Source organism: Dryas octopetala, chromosome 5 (genome assembly GCF_963921425.1).
Source record: "Dryas octopetala chromosome 5, drDryOcto1.1, whole genome shotgun sequence".
Lineage (NCBI taxonomy): Eukaryota > Viridiplantae > Streptophyta > Magnoliopsida > Rosales > Rosaceae > Dryas > Dryas octopetala.
Genome location: NC_141370.1, coordinates 20228310 through 20246137, shown reverse-complemented (window position 1 = coordinate 20246137; position 17828 = coordinate 20228310). Strand labels below are relative to the sequence as shown.

General features: G+C 38.0%; 5 protein-coding genes across 9 annotated transcripts; 2 read left to right on the top strand and 3 right to left on the bottom strand.

Annotated features, from left to right (window-relative positions):
* Positions 1–523: 523 nt before the first annotated feature.
* Positions 524–2651, top strand: LOC147285499 (uncharacterized). 2 transcript variants are annotated; one of them, XM_086242871.1, is made up of 3 exons: positions 524–1367; positions 1721–1906; positions 2077–2651. In XM_086242871.1, the coding sequence occupies exons 1-3, from the start codon at positions 1005–1007 to the stop codon at positions 2353–2355; spliced, it is 828 nt and encodes a 275-aa protein (XP_086098997.1). In that variant the 5' UTR covers positions 524–1004; the 3' UTR covers positions 2356–2651. The 2 variants fall into 2 exon arrangements, with proteins under 2 accessions (XP_086098997.1, XP_086098996.1); XM_086242870.1 differs by having other exon boundaries at positions 540–1466.
* A 53-nt stretch (positions 2652–2704) lies between these two features.
* On the bottom strand, positions 2705–5252 carry PLSP1 (plastidic type i signal peptidase 1). The gene is made up of 5 exons (XM_086242868.1): positions 4631–5252; positions 3937–4074; positions 3440–3526; positions 3200–3267; positions 2705–3071 (listed from the first exon to the last, which is right to left on the bottom strand). Exons 1-5 carry the CDS (start codon positions 5123–5125, stop codon positions 2915–2917), a joined length of 945 nt encoding a protein of 314 aa, XP_086098994.1. The 5' UTR covers positions 5126–5252; the 3' UTR covers positions 2705–2914.
* A 14-nt stretch (positions 5253–5266) lies between these two features.
* On the bottom strand, positions 5267–9501 carry LOC147285497 (uncharacterized). 3 transcript variants are annotated; one of them, XM_086242866.1, is made up of 5 exons: positions 9348–9498; positions 8655–8883; positions 7491–8402; positions 6177–6885; positions 5267–5286 (listed from the first exon to the last, which is right to left on the bottom strand). In XM_086242866.1, exons 1-5 carry the CDS (start codon positions 9488–9490, stop codon positions 5282–5284), a joined length of 1998 nt encoding a protein of 665 aa, XP_086098992.1. In that variant the 5' UTR covers positions 9491–9498; the 3' UTR covers positions 5267–5281. The 3 variants fall into 3 exon arrangements, with proteins under 3 accessions (XP_086098992.1, XP_086098993.1, XP_086098991.1); XM_086242867.1 differs by lacking the exon at positions 5267–5286 and having other exon boundaries at positions 5809–6885; positions 8655–8900; positions 9348–9501; XM_086242865.1 differs by lacking the exon at positions 5267–5286 and having other exon boundaries at positions 5809–6885.
* A 604-nt stretch (positions 9502–10105) lies between these two features.
* LOC147285496 (Peroxisomal membrane 22 kDa (Mpv17/PMP22) family protein) lies at positions 10106–12828 on the top strand. Its single transcript, XM_086244267.1, has 3 exons — positions 10106–10438; positions 12031–12122; positions 12221–12828. Exons 1-3 carry the CDS (start codon positions 10286–10288, stop codon positions 12630–12632), a joined length of 657 nt encoding a protein of 218 aa, XP_086100393.1. The 5' UTR covers positions 10106–10285; the 3' UTR covers positions 12633–12828.
* A 524-nt stretch (positions 12829–13352) lies between these two features.
* On the bottom strand, positions 13353–17745 carry RSY3 (Adenine nucleotide alpha hydrolases-like superfamily protein). Of its 2 annotated transcripts, XM_086243850.1 has the most exons (11): positions 17424–17745; positions 16854–17048; positions 16629–16713; positions 16405–16480; positions 16104–16280; positions 15913–16015; positions 15604–15713; positions 15368–15457; positions 15201–15281; positions 13839–14687; positions 13353–13639 (listed from the first exon to the last, which is right to left on the bottom strand). In XM_086243850.1, the coding sequence occupies exons 1-11, from the start codon at positions 17644–17646 to the stop codon at positions 13547–13549; spliced, it is 2082 nt and encodes a 693-aa protein (XP_086099976.1). In that variant the 5' UTR covers positions 17647–17745; the 3' UTR covers positions 13353–13546. The 2 variants fall into 2 exon arrangements, with proteins under 2 accessions (XP_086099976.1, XP_086099977.1); XM_086243851.1 differs by lacking the exon at positions 17424–17745 and having other exon boundaries at positions 16104–16480; positions 16629–16706; positions 16854–16990.
* Positions 17746–17828: the final 83 nt, after the last annotated feature.

Sequence of the window (17828 nt, the reverse complement as noted above, 5' to 3'; positions counted from 1 at the left end):
GGATTTATCATAATAGAGACAGTTTTCTTGGGTACATTCTATAGTTACAAGTAATTGTCCTCTTGTAAATATACTCAACTGATTGCGTTACTCAGTTTGTTTGAACTTGATGCCGGTTTGCATCTGGGCCTTTATGTCTCAAGCTTTTATGTAATAAAAGATGAAAGTGATGGTGGTAGCGAAATGTCTAAAACAAACTGAATTCTCAACCATACTCACCTAAATGTTATACAAGAAGACATTTCTAAATTATCTCTATATTTAATAAGATAATGACAGATTTCTGAAAGCCAAAACGTAATGAGCATCAGATTCAGTAAAGTCATCATCAAGCTATCACCACCCAAAAGGACGTCGCTTTTGTGAAGCAAAATTACAAGCATAGCCCCACTGCCTAGTCAACACATAAATTACCGCTCTCCCGCGGGTTATACTGTACCAGAATAACGGACGGCTAAAAAAACTGCCGACACTTGTTTCCAAACCTACTGCTTCGGCTCCCGAACCTATGGTTGTCGCTATATCTAAGCTAAAGCCTCTGACTCACTCCAACTCCGTCTGTGATTCTGTGTATGAGTGTATCTCAATCTCAGTGTAGAACAACAACACTCACACTCCCAAAGGCCAAAAGCCTAATGATATGAAGACGTAGAGTCTGCTTTTCTCTGTGTAACTCCAATTCACGAAACGGCCCTCTGTCTCTTTTCACCCACCGACAATCCCATGAGATCTCTCATCAGTTTCTGAGCCTCAATTTTCTTAGTTTTGCTTTAAACCCACATAACGTTTCAGTCTCATTTGCTCACTTTCCCTTTAGCTTCTTTCTAATTAATTCTAGCATTTTCACTCTGTTTTACCAAGACCCATTTAATTAAATTCCAAAAAAAGCTTCAAAATCTCAACTGGGTCGTAATCAATTTCACACCTTTCGCCAAATTTGCACAGATTACACACATTTACACCCATACCATACATAACACACGCGGGTTCAGCTAATACTAAATATGATGCACGCGAAATCTGATTCGGATGTGACGAGCTTCGCCCCATCATCACCGAGATCACCGAAGCGACCAGTTTACTACGTACAAAGCCCCTCCAGGGACTCCAACGATGGCGATAAATCCTCCACAATGCAAGCCACGCCGGCCTTCAACAGCCCCATGGAGAGCCCCTCGCACCCTTCCTATGGCCGCCACTCCAGGGCTTCTTCAGCCAGTCGGGTTTCGGGTACGTTTCGGTCCTCTTCGGGTCAGAAAGGGACCCGGAAGCGCAACGACAAGGGGTGGCCTGAGTGCAATGTGATTGAAGAAGAGGGTGACTATGGTGGGCTTTATGGGGATAAAGGAGTTTCTAGAAGGTGCCAGGTTTGCGTTGCTCTGTTTGGGTTTGTTGTTATCTTCACAATTTTTTGCTTGATTCTTTGGGGTGCTAGCAGGCCTTACAAAGCTCGGGTTGCTGTTAAGGTATGGTCTTCGATGACCCTTTAAGCAATTTTATTTGTTTATTTTTTAATTTTTTATTATTTGGGACTTTTGGGTAATTGGGTGCATATGATAATTTATTTGGATTATTCTAATATTATTGAGTATTCTATTGAGAATGAATATTATAATCTTTACTGAAGTTGGCACCCGGGGTTTGGAGGGGTAGTCAAACATTCATATCTCTTCAATCTAAGTTTTGTTCATCACCTTATGGAGGTGCCCTTTTCTTCCAGAGCTTGGCTGTGCATAATTTTTATTTCGGGGAAGGATCGGACCAAACTGGTGTCCCTACAAAGATGCTGACAATGAACTGTTCAGTGAGGATGACACTGTACAACCCTGCTACGTTTTTCGGTATCCATGTCAGCTCCACGCCAATTAGCCTTATGTACTCAGAGATTGCAGTTGCAACTGGTCAGGTCAGATTTCTGCATTGACTGTTATTGGGTGTATGATGATGATGATGGTGATGATCATGATCAGAGTGAGAGCTTGAATGGCTGCTTCACATTTGTTTTAAGAAGCTGGTTAATTTCTTTCTTATGCAGTTTAACTTTAGCTTATGCTCATTCGGTTGCAAACAATGCAGTTGAAGAAATACTATCAACCAAGAAAAAGCTACCGGAATGTGACTGTGAGCCTCCAAGGAATCAAGGTGCCGTTGTATGGGGCTGGGGCTAGCTTAGCAGTGTCTGATAACAGTGGGGGAGTTCCAATGATGCTGGTGTTTGAAGTCCGGTCACGAGGTAGTGTGGTGGGGAAGCTGGTGAGATCAAAGCACCGGAGACGCATATCTTGCTCCATGGATGTCGACTCTCATAGTAGCAAACCCATCAAGTTAAAAGCGAGTTCGTGTACCTATAAATGAGCAACTGGGTTTCACCCGCTGCTACTTCAAATACTGCACAGCAAACATATAGTTGTTTCCCTACTTTGTTTGCATTTCTATTACAGGTTTCCTTGTTATCAGTATGTGATGGTGTAAAGTGACATTGTATGTCTTCTCCTTGGCATTGATAGTTTTACCCTGAAGCTATCCTGTCATACAGCATTTCACATTTCTGCAGAGAGGTTTTTGTACCAGATTACTAGTTGGATTGACGGTATTTGCCTTATATGACAAATTGGCAAGTTATAATGAATTCTGATTTCTATTTCCAAGCACCTCTGCAGGTTTATTTCATTTCAGAAAAAAAGTCAAGCTAGAGAGAGGGCGATTGAGAGAGCAAATGTTGAAATGTATAGAAGTTAATCAATTGAAGAGTTGATTTGCAATGTACAACAATTAAGGGCCTTCCAAAAAATCAGCCCGTAGGCCTGTTTCTTTTAGACGAGAGATATTACAGAGAGAAGGGACAAAAAAAAAAGGGCAAGGCACAAATGAAACAGCTATCAAATGAGGCGCCCAAAAAAAATTCATGAAGCAATTAATTCAATGATGCACCTTCCTTTTGCTGAGATGCTGGAACGCTCTCCTGCTTGTCAACAGCACAGCCAGTCTCAAGAACCGTGGTGCCAATCCTCTTTGGAGGCCAATACCGAAACAGGGATCTTCCTATGATATTCTTGGCTGGCAGTGGACCCCTAAACATAACACAACAACTTAAACAATCAATCAACAGGAGCCAAAACAAAAGATAACAAACAAACAGAGGTCTTGAGAATATCATATCTCGCAATTACGGACTTGGACTTGGTTTAGGATACATTACCATACGTGTGAATCATAACTGTTATTTCGATTATCACCCATCACAAAAACAGAGTTCTCTGGCACACGCTGTGCACCATAAACACAAAAAGAAAAGGATGCAAAGTTAACTACTTTTTTTAACACTTTCAAAGCTGAAACATGGAAACCCAGTTCATCCTTGCCAACCTTTCCCATTAATACATAAGAAAAGAAAGAAAGGGAAGATAAAGAAGCTAAAATGTCATAAAATAACACTTACAATAGGAGTCATATTATACGAAGGTGGTTCAAGGATGAAATTTTCATTTCTCTCCACTCCATTCACTATGAGCTTCCCATTGCGAATCTGCAATCAATCATCTTTCCGCAGTTATCCCATTATTTAGATAGTGATGAAGAAAGAAACTACTTTGCAAAATAGAAACCAAATCTATTAGTTTTAAGATCCAAGTTTGAGATAAATCTGCAAATCATGAATGTCAACTCCTGCGAGCTATACATAACATAGAGCTTTTCAACCCATGGTTGCATGATTGACTGTGGCTAGCATAACATAACACATTCTGAAAGTCAGGGCTGACATCCTGAACAAAATTTTATTGAGATTTTGTGTTTCTTGCAGTAGAGATAACAAAGTGTCTTGATCCGGTAAAGTTGGTAGTTAACACTTAACAGAGGGATGCAATCACTAATTAACAGTAGCAGTTATGAAACTAGAAAAGCAAATGGGGAAGTGCTTTAATATAGTATTCTCACCTCTACAGTATCACCTCCCTTGGCAACAATTCGTTTAATGAAGACATCCAAGTCAGTATATCCTACTTCCTGAAGGACTGGTGGACTTTTAAAGATAACTACATCGTTGGCACAGGGCTTTCTGAAATAATATGTAACCTGACAATGTTAAGAGGAGTATATGTTATGTAAAATATTTCACTATATTCTCATCAAAACAGTCACATCACAAACTATAGAGAAGCCATTTAATATTCTAAGTTTAAATAAAAGTCCAAGCATACAATATTTATAACATTTCACCCAAGGCAGTGGTCATACTAAATGCAAGCAAATCTGATAAATTCGGTTTGGAATTAGCTTATGAAAAATCTGTGTGAGTACTGTCACTCCAATGCTGTTAAAAGATAAAATTAGGCAGTATCTTCATCTTTGTTATCACTTATGAGAAGTGACTTAGAACACTTTCTTATTTCTCTCCAATCCACTGAGTCCATCAAAATTCCAAGCAAACTCTAAATCCCAATTGTTATCATTATTTATAAGTTCAAACATAATCCTTATCTTTAAATGCAGCTTAATAGCAATGCCTCCATTAGAATTCCCATTTTCAAAACCAACTAATACAATTCAAAGCTTGGCAAACAGAATTCATATTCTATAAGCAATATAACACCAAAAAACGAATAATTAAATTATCAAATAAAAATCTGACCTTTTCTGCTACAATTCGGTCTCCCACATCCAAAGTAGGATACATGGACAAGGAAGGAATGAATCTCGGCTCAGCTATGAAAGCCCGAAACGCAAGCGATATTGCTATCGCCGCGAAGACTGTCTTCGCATCGTCGGAAGTGATGTTCAGCCATTCGGGCAAAGGCCCACTCTTCTTCTCCACCTTCTCATCATCCCCTCCGTCACCACCACCTCCTCCACCATCACCATCACCACCACCCCCACCGTCAAAAAACACCTTGGTTTCTTCACCAGAGTCCTTTAAAGCATTGCAAACAAGTTTTCTGAAGTGGGTTTTATTATTTGTGAGCTTAAATCCTATAAAATTCGGGGTTTTGATGAAGTGGGTTCTTGAAACTGGATGGAGATTGAGGACTCTGAAATTAGGGTGTTTGATGGGTAAGGAGAAGTGGGTATGGTTGAAATTAGGGTTTTGGAGGGAAGGTAATGGAGGGAAGACATGTAGAGAAGCCATCTCTTCTTAGTTTTGGGTCTTCATGTGCTTCCAATCTAGTTCTTTGATAGTTGATACTGCTCCTTGTACATCATTGGCTCTTGTTTGTTAGTGGGTCCCATGAAGATGTAGAATGAGTGTGGACCCCATTTCAAGCAAAACGAATTTTGCCTTTGATCAAACTATCAAAGCAAAAACTTTTAGTTAGAGGAATTTCTTCTTATTTGAAAAAAATAAAAAAAAAATTTTGTACCGCATATATTTTTTTTGCCCTCTCACAACATGAATATGGATTGCATCATATAAAAAAAATTCGAACGTTACATACAATAATTTTTCCAATAATTTAATGTTACCAAGCCACCCAAATTATCATTTAAGTGCTCAAATGAATTTTTGAGCCAATCCAGTGATAGGAATGATGAGTGGACTTGAGGGATTAACATGTGAATAATGACTCTGGTACAGGTAGAGAAGAATAGGATATATGGGCTATATAAATTTCGTTTTTCAGAGGTGACCATTTTCATTACTCAATTGTGAACAACCATGTTCATTACTTGGACAAATATATCAACAGAAACTGTAATCTTAGCCCTGAATTATTAACATACGTTACACATTTCATGTAGCAGATTGCATAATTTCCTACACTTAAACTTGCACAATCACAATGGCCAAAAAAAAAACCTTGCACAATCAGGGACACCAATAGAAAGGGAAGTATATGTATGCTGTAATGTTGCGTGCCAAATATCAACAGCTCTGGATAGCAAAGAATCATTTAACACTCGGTGAAATCAAGAAAACAAAGAAATCTTCTGAGGTAGGATAGTGTTTTGTCTAGTAAGTCAAGAAGGATCACCATGGTCGCCTCTGTTTCCTCATTAACATATATACACTACACCTGTATTTACAAACTGCCTGCACATCCCAACTTGACTTTGGAACTGCCTCCTACATGTAATCAATGGCTGCACTCTTAATGCAGACATATGAGTAAGACAGACGGTTCTAGTAGCATTCTGCATACTTTCAGATGAAAACTCAAATTGTTTTGAAATCATCTGACCTCTTATGTTAGCAGCAGATCCACCATTATCATCAGAAACAACTACTCCAGGTATCTGCAAAGCATTAGCATAAGAGGTACTTAAGTTTTGTTTCCTATTAATCATCTCGAAACTCTGATCAGGTAACTTGTCCCTCCTATTGTTTTGTTCGACTTCCCATTCTTCTTCGGAATCATTTAAGATTCTCATGGCTTCAGTCACCAAACCTATAGCACGCCAAGCATCAGCAACAAGCTGGATAGTTCTCTTCTCAGGAAGAACACCCTTCTCTTCCATTATTTGGAGCAAATCTTCTGCTTTCAATGGCTGCCTAGCTTCTCCAAATCCCCATATTAGGGTCTCAAAGGTTTTCACAGTTGGGGTGATGCCTATTTCACACATTTTCTCATAGAGTCTCCAAGCATGCTCCATTTTGCCTGCAGTGCACCACCCACTCATGATGGTTGTGAAGATTACAACATTCGGATGCACACCAGAGTTGCTCATGGAAATCAGAATTGACTCAGCTTTCCCAGGATCACCAGCTCGCACATAGCCTTTTGCAAGAATGCTGAACGCATGGATGTCTGGTTCTATGTCGGCTTTTATCATGTCATTGAAGACCTCTTGGCATTTCTCCATAAGCCCTGCTGAGCTCCATGCATCCATTATGGTGCTAAATGTTATCACATCTGGTTTCATCCCAAATTCTTCCATCAATGTTAGGACCTGTCAAGTTGAGTTTATTGTAAGTAATATTTCTGTGAGAAATGGAGGAACTGGGTGCTATGGAAAATGCTGTAGAAGCTTTGAAATATCATAATTAAACAAGAAACATAAGTAATTTCGCATGTGAACTTATTATTGCAATTATTTCTCTTTTCATAGGTTTTGCAAATATATTCCATTAAAGTGCCAAAATTAACAATGTAATATTTAAGATAAAAGGATCTTCTTTGGGGTGGTGTTGCAGATGTATGAATGCTCCACTATTTTCATAATCCTAACTCAGTAATAACATACAATTTCATACCTATCAGACTCAGATAACTACACAAAACCCCAGAATATATAATGAGGACAGTGAACACCAAGATTCTTCTGGAAGAGGGTAACATATATATTCAAAATACATCATGGTCTGTACACATAGAACTCGAAGTTTGAAGACCTTATATAAGCTTTAAAAGTGAAACATGGCCCTGATGTACCATGAACAATGAGAAACACATGATGCATACTTCTAGCATGGAACTACACTTAAGAGTGTGTGTGTGTGTGAGAGAGAGAGAGAGAGAGAGAGTCAATAAAAAGTATCAAAGGTAAAAACTCACCTCATCAACTCCATCAGTGTCTGTAATGTCCAGAAATCCCTTGATAAGAGAGTTAAAAACAACAAGATTTGGATGCACCCCCAGATCCTTCATTCTGTATACAAACCTCAAGGCATCTGTCATGTTACCTTCTTTACAATACCCATTTACAATGATACCACAAGTTCGCTCATTGGGGTTCACTTTGTTGTTCTGCATCTCCAACATCAACCTTTCAGCCTCACTCGTCTCTCCATTCTCAGCATAAGCCCTTGCCAATGTGTTGAAAGTGACTACATCAGGTTGCACACCAGATGCAACCATCTTATACACCACATTCCAGGCTTGATCTATTTTCTTCTTGTTACACCAGGCTCTAACAAGAATATTATATGTCCTGTCATTCGGTTTCGTATTCTCATCCTGCAACATAAGCTCTAGCAATTTGAAAGATTCTTCAGGTTTACCAGCAATTCCATATCCTTTGATAAGGGTGTTAAAAGTGCTGGTTGTGGGTTTACATCCACTCTCCTCCATTTTCTGAAAGATTTTCATGGCATCGTCTATCTTTCCAGATTCAGAAAAAGCATTGATCATGGCATTAAAAAGTATTGAATCAGGCTTCATACCATTCTCCTCCACTTCAGAGAGGAGCAAGGGAATGGACTTGAAACGCCTCTGGCGGGTCAAGGCAGCTACAAGAGTTGTGTATGTTATAAGAGTTGGTCTGTGTCCTTCTTCTACTAAATTGTTGAAAATAGAATGGGCTTCATGAGGCTTTCCCCTTGAAATTAAAACATTCATCAGTTTTGTTCTTGAACGAACAGCTTGGCAACTGTTCTTGTCCAAACAGACAAGGCAGCGGGATTGCATTCCTGAATCTACCAGAGTTGAGATTGATTGTACTTTGTTCTTCTTGCGCATATATGGTTCCTAACAAGTTCACGGTGATCAGAGTTGGACCAATACCATGTTTATATAAACATGCATGCATAAACTATGCCTAAATTTTAAACTTCCAAGATATTCGGTTTACAGAATCCTTAGTGGGAATAATTTATAATGGACTCTACTGATATGTAACTCAATAATTAGTCAAGATTAATGAAGAAATAGAATGCACAATGAACCAAATATTAAGCTGCAAGGTCAAGTAAATTAGTGATTTCATTGCTGATATGATACCCTGATTGAAGATGATTCATTGCCTCTAATCGTTCCTTCTTGATGTCTACCCATGATGACAGAAAGAGTCCCTGTCAGCACCAAACTCTCCCAATTCTTCTCCACTGGCTCCTCAATTCGTGAACTACCTTTCTTGATCAAATTCAGATTTTGGCTTCCAGGCCATACCAAAGAATTTGCTTTTGGACTCGAGGGGATAATTAGACAGTCATTTCCTCCTAGATGGAACCTGTGGAGAATACACCACTGCATAACCACAATTTAAGCAGATTTGTTGGGAGTATCAGAAAGCCCAATTGTTATGCAAACGAAGGAAAACAACAATGGAGGGAAATCTAACTCAGACAACTGCAACTGTTCTTGAATTTAACTCTCACACTAGGAACTATGTATTATTAGGGTATTCCAACCCACATCCTTCAAGAATAAAATTTTCAAGCAACTAAAAAACAAATGACTCCTACATATCTTCCCAACAATTTGAAACAAACAGAAATTAAACCCATATCCCAATTCCAAATGCGTTATTGGTTACTTTCACAGTTATCAATTTTAATGGGTAAAAGTATCCATAACTGCAATCTGAGCTCTAAATAGAAAATTAGTTCAGTGAACTCAACTACTCAAGCAACACATTTATACTAAAATGAAAAAAAAAAAAAAAAAAAACTTAAATAAGCTGCTGGAACTTACTTATTGAGCTGATAGTGGCAGAGCTTAAAAACAGAGGTGGAGTTGCATGGTTGGCTACTTGGCTGCCCAGTTGTGCATGTAGCATTGTAGCCCATGTAAAAGTAGAAGTTGTAGTCTAGCGGTGTGTGTTTGTGTTGTGTCATCCACCAGAGATTCTTATCCACAAATATTTATCATAATGAAATTCTGGATAAATTTTTAAGGCCGTCAAGGGAGACAAAATAAATTAGTACATTATTCAGTGGTCAAAATTTACAAGACCATAATATTATCTTCTTTTTCGACCAAAAAATATTTTTTATTAATATGTACCACTTGAGTTGAAAGTTGAAACTACGTGGTCACTCGACTCACTCTCTCATCAGTCATCAGTGTCTCTTTTACAAGATTTTTCCTACTACTTGAAAGATTTCTTAGTAAGAAATATCCAAAGAAAAAAAAAATATCTAAAAATAAAATAAAAAATACAAGAGATCGACAATCAAGTCAAGCATCCCCATCTCACTCTTAACAAAATGTCAAGTCAAAAACATTACTCAATTTTTTTTGGTGGAAAAACAATAATAAATTGAAAACATCAATTCTTAAATACATTAAATTGCTATCATTGGTACAAAGGGAATCTTAAATTGTTTAGTCATCACAACATTTGTCTCTTTTTGTTTTTTTGTTTTGGCCTACCAAAAAAACAGAGGAGCAAATTAGGATGGAAAAAAATGTATATTCATTCAATTTTAGCAATCAGAAAATCGAAAATTCAAAAGAAGTCAATATCAAAAACTCCCCTAGGCCAGTTTGTAATATCAAGAAAATAAGATTAGATGTATACTCCTTACCAAGTTGTTCATAAATAGGACCTGCGTTCTCAACGTTTTTAGCTTCAACCTCCTCTGCCGTTTTACCCCATTCGTCTCTCACAGACGGACACAGACACAAATATGATGTTGAAGCTGTGGAAATGGTACCAGAACTGCCTCTCTTATCACCCATTGAAGACCCAGGTCATAAGCTCCGGTTTCCTCTGGGGCGCTGGCGACATTGCTGCCCAATACATCACTCACTCCACCGCAAGAAAGCGTCTTCAACTTTCTGTGAGTAAACTCATAATGTTCTCTTACTTTCACATCTTTTTTTTCTCAGATGGGAATCTGTAATTTCATTCCTTGTTTTCTGGAATTGGGTAGCTGTAAATGTCTGGTTTTGAGTTGGGTTTTTGGAGAAATATTTCCATTGGGATATTTAGAGATATTTATCTGTGGATGTTTGCCTCCTTTTTTGCTAGTATGGGTTCTTTAAAATCTCTTTTGTAGCTTTGGCACATGCCTGGTTTATTTTGTAGAGCTTGTTTGCTTGAGTTTGTTAACTTTTGCCTATTGTTATTTACATGTTTTAGCTTCCTAGTAGCCTTTAAGGCCTGTGAAGTTTCCCATTTTTGTTTGAAATCGTTAACCTTTTCTTCAGAATTAGATACCATTGACTCTGGGTCCATTTCGATGTCTTGTAGAACACCATACTATATACAGCTTTCGAGGGTATCCTTTATCCAGAATAAGGATACTATAGAAAATGGAAGCAATCTCCAGAACTGATGGTAGGGGAATGACTTAATGATTTCACGAAGTGATACCATTTTACTCTTTTGTGATCTGCGATTTGAAGGCTTATACCATTTTACTATTACTATGTGATGAACTGATGATGGCTTCATTTTCTATGATGGCCAAATTCTATATGGCAATCAGATAGAAGAGTGCCATTACAGAAAATGGTTGTTATCACTACAGGAGCTGATGGTTTCATGACATGATAATATACTACCATTTGCATCCTGACTCTCATTTTCAGCTATGACCATGCCCTTGACTCAATTTTGTAAGAGAAAGGCATCATAGTTCAGCCCATGCTATTTTCTCATGGGCTTTCAACATATTGGAAATTCTCATAGTTGGGGATAATACAACATAGAGATGGATGCCTTCTCCTTGTTCTTGCATACCCAACTACCTTTTCACCTTTATTCATTTGGATCTTTTTTGAATCATGAGGAGGACTATGATGTCTATTAGAACAGAAAATATGGAATTTCTGTCTTTCATGCACAAGTCTGCGTCAATAAAATGAGGGCTTTTTTATTTGTTATTTTCTTGTGGGCTTTTAACTCTTTCCTATGGCTCATATGGACATAAAATGTTGTGACTGCATGACCATGACTATGATTTCATATTCATAGGTTGATGGTTAGAAGGAACTCATAAACGCTCCACTACATTTGTCTTGCCTGGTAGTCAAGGAACTACTTTTATCATGTGCAGGAAATAAATTTTCAGTTTCAGTAACTAAATCTTTCAAAATGAAAAATGAACTGACGAGTTCAGGTGCCACCGAAATAGATCCTTCTTGTGTTGCTTGCATGTGTGAGAGTGAGTGTGTGTCTCCAATATAATAGCTCCTTTTATCTTGTTCTTTAATATAGAATGTATCTAACTAAGCCTTGATGCCTTTTTTCCGCTCCACTGAATTGTTACCTGAAACTTTGTTAAGTGTTGGACCTAACATACAAGACTGCAGCTGAACTTTGGAGAATCTGATTCTAGTCATCCTTTGTGGTGAAGCTAGTATTAGTATTTTGTCCAACTACTTTTCTCTGTACATATAACATAACAATCTATATTTAATGTAACAGGATGCAGATGTGGATTTCAAAATTAGCTGGAAACGTGTAGCTATCACAAGCACGTTTGGGTTTGCGTTTGTTGGACCTGTCGGCCATTTCTGGTTTGTTTTACCTATCCTGTTCTTTTTCCTTCTGGTCACCTGGGCTGATCTGTCTGCCAAGAAATAAAAAGAAAAAGTAAAACCTTTCTTGATTATAGGTACGAAGGCTTGGACAAATTTATAAGGCTGAAGCTTCAACTACAACCTAAATCGTTGCGGTTTGTTGCTACTAAAGTGGCAATGGATGGCATTATCTTTGGTCCCCTTGATTTGTTTGTGTTTTTCACTTACATGGGGTTTTCCGCTGGCAAGAGTGTTGCTCAAGTGAAGGAAGATTTGAAGAGAGATTTTGTGCCAGCCCTTATTTTGGAGGGTGGTGTGTGGCCAATTGTTCAGGTTGCAAATTTCCGATATGTTCCTGTGAGGTACCAACTCCTCTATGTTAATGTCTTCTGCCTGTTGGACAGTGCCTTTTTGTCATGGGTCGAGCAACAAAAGGATGCTGCTTGGAAGCAGTGGTTCACATCTTTTAATTCTTTTAAGGAACGTGGAGGTCAGGGTAGATTATGATTATCCTTTTCTCTATTCTTTCCTTCTTTTCAGTTTACAGTACTGCAAAATGCAAAAGCATGTGTTTAAAACAGAGAACCCTACTGAGACCACCAACCTGCGTTTTCAATGTTGGGGTTTTGGGAGTGATGTAATTGTTTTCAAGTTGTATGCGTTAAGACTATACAATGAAAAGAAAAACACAGTTTAAATCTTCTTTGACAAGGCATTTTGTTGGATATCCAAATGGCCTTTATCATTTGTGTTTTAACTTTAACCATGTAAAGACACGGCTCGTGTTACAAGCACCATGAACTGGGCCATGAGTTTCGAAAGTTACAGTTTGTGCTGATACTTGGACTATTCTGTCTGCATCTAACACTTAACAAGCAGGGCTGCAAAATGAACTGAATTCCATGGTCACAATGATGGAAACAATCTTCTTATGACCTTTTGGTTTGACCACAAACTAGTTTGCTACCTCGACTCTTAAATTTTGTAATAAAAAATATTCCAACTACAGATAGAGCCTAGGCTCCTCCTTGTTATGATCACAATTCACAAGTCTCATTGTTGCCTATTCAATTTGCTCCCAAAAAGAAATGTATATATACAACATAAGAGGAAATTAAGGAAAACGCCTTGATTTAGAAAGAGAATGCTATGGGGTAGGGGTTGGTTCTTCCTAATCACTCATTTCAAATCACTTTAAAACCTTACTTTGGAGTAGACCCACCTCAATAATATTACCATTATACAAAATGTTTCTCTGTGGAAAAATTTGGGGTTGTGTTTACAAGAAATGCTGGGGTTAAATACATGCAAAACCTACTTTGCAAATTGCAACATAATGTAAGACAAATACAAAGCCAAAAATTGTGCGAGCATCCAGGTTGTATGTAATGGGTGGACCCGCCAAAGTGAAACAACAGCCACTAGATGAACGAACTATGGCCTCCCCCAAGTGGTACTTCTGGCTTGAATGTTGCAGATGCCATTAAGCAGGGGCAGTGTTTGAAGCCAATGCTCTGAAAGGCAACATAAGGATTGATACTTGTTAGCACACAGGTGAGACAATTGCTGATCACCATACAAATATACGAAAAACAAATTAGAGGCTGTACTTTTACTATTTGAATATACTAAAAGACTGTGGAGACCAGGGTCCCCACTGCCAAATGGGCACAAAATCAAAACTAGAGGAAAAATGGGGAAGAGTAAACATACTGGGATGCTTAGCAGTAGTCCTTGACTATTGACTAGGACAGGCAGGCCTCTTCTTGCAGCAAGAGGGATAGATTTGAGGGATAGAAGAGCTCTTTGTGCTGAGAGCCTTGCATAATCTAAACATTTGTTTGTCATATCTTTTGTTTGCTCTACTCTACTATCTAAAGAATGTATTTGTTCTTGAAAGTTCTCCGAAGTCTGACACTTTGACAAGTTGGCAAGATACATCCAATCCGGTTCAATCATGTGCCGCAACTCAACTTTCATGTCATGATCAACTACACAAGATCTGCGACATCGCTGAATTTCCCCATCCAAGCCCCCGTCACGATTAGCTTCCTCAGAAATTGCATTGTCAGTAATTTCCTTACTCAGTTTCCATGTGACAAAGAATCGGTTCATGAAGCAACATATTTGGCCAGGGGGAAGTGGTTCACTCTGTGATCTGCTAATTAATTTGACTCCATGCTCTGACTTGTAGTCAGCTTTGACTTTTCTCTTGGACTCGAAATGCTTAATCTCTTCCTTCTGCAATGAAACAATATTTTCATGGGTTGACTCGCTAAGCATACCAAGTCTCCTGGCTTTGGTTAGAACTGATTCAGATGTTACTTCCAAGAAATGCACATCTGATGCATATGGAACCAAGTAATCTGCATATGATTTTCCATGTGCTATAATTTGCTCTATGTCATCTCCGGTTCGGTGTTTCAGATCTACATGAAAGTGTGGATGGGATAATCCCATTGTTGAGGGTAGAGGACAATCAACAGAACAACAAACCAGGACTTTCCTGCCTCTAGACCCAGGAGCTGGACAAAGGTAGCAGCCAGCTGCAGTAAAGGAAGTCTGCAGGATAGGTAAAACTGAACAATAAATCAATGAAACTAAAAGTAATATCAGGTATAGCTCTTTAGACATATGAAAAAAACTGACTTGTCATTTTACTGTTAGTATTAAACCACATATAAAAATTTGTTGCAGAAGCCCATAATGTATGTCTTTTTTTTCCCCTTGGATTACAGTTTCAATACTAGCTTACCAGTTCAATAAAAATTTAAAAAACATAGTAAAAATGTCAATAATATAAAACCTTATTTTAACATTTTTTGTTTCAAATCATTTAAAGTTCCTGTTAAATTCAAATATGATCTGAAATTTCATAAATTTTATTCCACAGAAGCTGAATTATAAGTAAAACCCATGTGATCTTACAACAGAAATTTGAATCCATGACATACATGTCAGCTTGCACAGGGTATAATTTCGATCTTATGGCACATTTAAATGCGCCATGATTTGCAAATTGATTGAACCATCTTGGCATGTGTGAATTCTGATGCATAATGAAAGCAGACATACCTTGCATGGGAACGTATGCATGTAGTCCAAAAGCAATTTTGAAGTACTACCTCTAATTGGCCTGTTCCTTTGTGAGATGAACTGAAAAGCAACATGAACATAATTCATCCAAAAGATATATGTTTCAAAGAAAAATAAATATAATGTCCAACACCTAACTGTAGTACCTTCAAAACAGAGGCAATAAACTTTGACAGGCATATGTCCTCGACTTTTGATTGCTTAAGAATCTCTAAATCAATAACAGCATATCCCAGCTGCAGGCAACATCAAATGAAATTTCTTAATCATCTTCAGAAATCTTTACACTATACTATAGTCAAGTGAAAAGTTGCCAATAATAGTTATCAGTTATCAGAAGGTACAAACAGTTAAAAGGTATGTACATTCAAATGATGCTTACATCCATAATAGTCACTGCTTTACTTAACAAATTACAACATATACTATCAACGTATACGCGTGTTTTGCGACAGGCAGAAATAACTGCTTGTAGTTCCAATTTGAATGCACCTAGGGGAGAAAAAACATCAATAGTCCGAAAATGTCAAGCCTGTGTTTGTAAACAAAAAAAATGGCAACACCATTTTTACATAGAGAGACAATCCCAGTGCTGTGAAGTTAACATTATGTGCAAGAAAAGATAAAAGTTTTTACCACCCAATTCTAAGGACTAAGCTACAACAATTGAAATTATGTTTTCAAAACTCACATGATGATGAGTCCCTTATTGACATTCGAATTCTATTACGAGCATAAAACAGGCTTTGATTTGTTGGATCTTCCACCCAGACCTGATTACTCCCTTGACATATCTTCAGAAATTGTAAAATAAAATAACTCAATGATTCCAAAATCCAAATGCAAATTAAAGAAAGAAAAGCACATTTAAAAGATACCAACTTTGTACATATCTTCTTTTGAAAATTCCAGGAGTGGTCGTACAAGAAGGATACCATATTTTCCGGAAGCTTCAGTATAAGAATGGGTATACGTGGAGAAAATTTGAGATGTGAAAGGCATACCAGCAAGTCCAAGAACACCGCTATTGCGAGATAACCTGAGAACAAATAACTCAGCCTGCATTGTGTCTTAGCAATCACTATATGTCTAGCACTGTAACAAGCCTCGAAAGTTGAAATCAATACAAAGGAGGAAATAATACCGTAAACATTATAACATAAGCTAATAACTTCTTTCAAACCTGGTCATCGGCATGATGTGCAGTAAGTAACAATGCAATCTGGTTCTGGATGCAAATGTTCTGAAATATTCGATACCTGACATTGAAACCCAATATTAAGAAAATTGCAAATCAGATACAATCCATCATCTAATTAAACCATAAATGTAATGCACCATTTATTAATTTCAAATACAGAGATAGCATTCCTAGTAGTAGCACTTTGGCAAATGGGAAGTAACCACCTCATGTCACGAGCTGCTTCTTGCAAGTGGCCTTGTTTCGGTTGACCATCCGGCCAATCACAACAGGCAATGTCACTTCTGATTCCTACACAAAGTTCATATTATCTATCCAATTTTGGTAGAGTATTAAACTGAATTCACTATGTTAAATGGAAGGCACTGAAACAATATATTAGCACAATTGGAAGTACACATTTTAGATTCAACCAAAAAAAAAAGAAGTACCCATTTTAGAGACCCGATTAGAAACAATGTCGGCCTCCTCTTTGCTCTCTGCACGCAGCCCATGATCGACAATTATTGCCAAAAGCCCGTCAATGAATCCGCCACTGTCACACTTAGCATTAGAGCCTTGGGTTTTCCATTGGGCAGTTAAAACACATAAGGCCATACTGTCAGGACCTCCAGAGACTCCAATAGCTATACACAAAGCAAAAAAAAACAAGCTCATTGCTTCAACTGTCCAAGCTTATACAACCCAGAAAAGAAAAACAAATAAATAACACCCTTTTTGTTCTGCACAAGGAAGCAAAATTTGGAGAGCAAAATAAGGGAAATTAAGCGCATAAATTGGTTATGATTATAAAACTGACTCAGCTAAGCTGAGCTAAGTTTTGCCACAATAACTACAAAACAAAACAATTAAACTCTCACGTCCAAACTCGAAAAAAAAAAAAAAAAAAAAAAAAAAAAAAAAGAAGATAAAAATGAAAATGACATTTCTTATCTTCATATTTTGACATGAACCAAACAGAAAATGTCCCAAATAAGAAAATGAACAAAGAGAGTACAGACCGACTCGGTGGTGGGGTTTGAGGCCAGCCATGGCCATTCGGCTAGAGAAAGCTTCCTTGTACTTGGCCATGTCGATTGGGACTTGGGTAGTAGTAGCCGAGCACTTGCAGCAAAATTGACGGGACATGAATGGAAGCTTGCATATTGTTCGGGGTGTTATGGGAATGGAAAAAAGGAAGTTCTGGGGTCTGGTTTGCGGTGAGAGGATTACCCCTCGCGCCATGACTACTAGCTTGAGTGGATTACTGCGTTCAGCTGTGTTGGGATAGAGAAGGCATAACAGAGCCGTTGTCGTTTTAATTCTGCACGCAGAGATAAACAAAAGAACATTGAACTAGGCCTAGATGGGCTGAAATCAACAACATGGGGTAGGTGAAAAATTCTAAATGGGCCGAATGGGCTGTG

What these genes read in the sequence shown, in the direction of transcription:
- LOC147285497 (XM_086242865.1), bottom strand. Translation starts at nt 9,490, where the DNA reads ATGACACAACACAAACACACACCGCTAGACTACAACTTCTACTTTTAC. An exon ending in TGCCACTATCAGCTCAATAA is followed by an intron (nt 8,884 to 9,347) that starts GTAAGTTCCAGC and finishes TATTCTCCACAG; the next exon opens with GTTCCATCTAGGAGGAAATG. An exon ending in ATGAATCATCTTCAATCAGG is followed by an intron (nt 8,403 to 8,654) that starts GTATCATATCAG and finishes TGAACTTGTTAG; the next exon opens with GAACCATATATGCGCAAGAA.
- RSY3 (XM_086243850.1), bottom strand. Translation starts at nt 17,646, where the DNA reads ATGGCGCGAGGGGTAATCCTCTCACCGCAAACCAGACCCCAGAACTTC. An exon ending in CAAAAGAAGATATGTACAAA is followed by an intron (nt 16,016 to 16,103) that starts GTTGGTATCTTT and finishes CAATTTCTGAAG; the next exon opens with ATATGTCAAGGGAGTAATCA. An exon ending in AAGCAGTGACTATTATGGAT is followed by an intron (nt 15,458 to 15,603) that starts GTAAGCATCATT and finishes TGTTGCCTGCAG; the next exon opens with CTGGGATATGCTGTTATTGA.
- LOC147285496 (XM_086244267.1), top strand. Translation starts at nt 10,286, where the DNA reads ATGATGTTGAAGCTGTGGAAATGGTACCAGAACTGCCTCTCTTATCAC. An exon ending in GAAAGCGTCTTCAACTTTCT is followed by an intron (nt 10,439 to 12,030) that starts GTGAGTAAACTC and finishes TTAATGTAACAG; the next exon opens with GATGCAGATGTGGATTTCAA. An exon ending in GGACCTGTCGGCCATTTCTG is followed by an intron (nt 12,123 to 12,220) that starts GTTTGTTTTACC and finishes TCTTGATTATAG; the next exon opens with GTACGAAGGCTTGGACAAAT.
- LOC147285499 (XM_086242870.1), top strand. Translation starts at nt 1,005, where the DNA reads ATGATGCACGCGAAATCTGATTCGGATGTGACGAGCTTCGCCCCATCA. An exon ending in AAGCTCGGGTTGCTGTTAAG is followed by an intron (nt 1,467 to 1,720) that starts GTATGGTCTTCG and finishes CTTTTCTTCCAG; the next exon opens with AGCTTGGCTGTGCATAATTT. An exon ending in TTGCAGTTGCAACTGGTCAG is followed by an intron (nt 1,907 to 2,076) that starts GTCAGATTTCTG and finishes CAAACAATGCAG; the next exon opens with TTGAAGAAATACTATCAACC.
- PLSP1 (XM_086242868.1), bottom strand. Translation starts at nt 5,125, where the DNA reads ATGGCTTCTCTACATGTCTTCCCTCCATTACCTTCCCTCCAAAACCCT. An exon ending in CGTATAATATGACTCCTATT is followed by an intron (nt 3,268 to 3,439) that starts GTAAGTGTTATT and finishes TATGGTGCACAG; the next exon opens with CGTGTGCCAGAGAACTCTGT. An exon ending in AGTTATGATTCACACGTATG is followed by an intron (nt 3,072 to 3,199) that starts GTAATGTATCCT and finishes TGTTATGTTTAG; the next exon opens with GGGTCCACTGCCAGCCAAGA.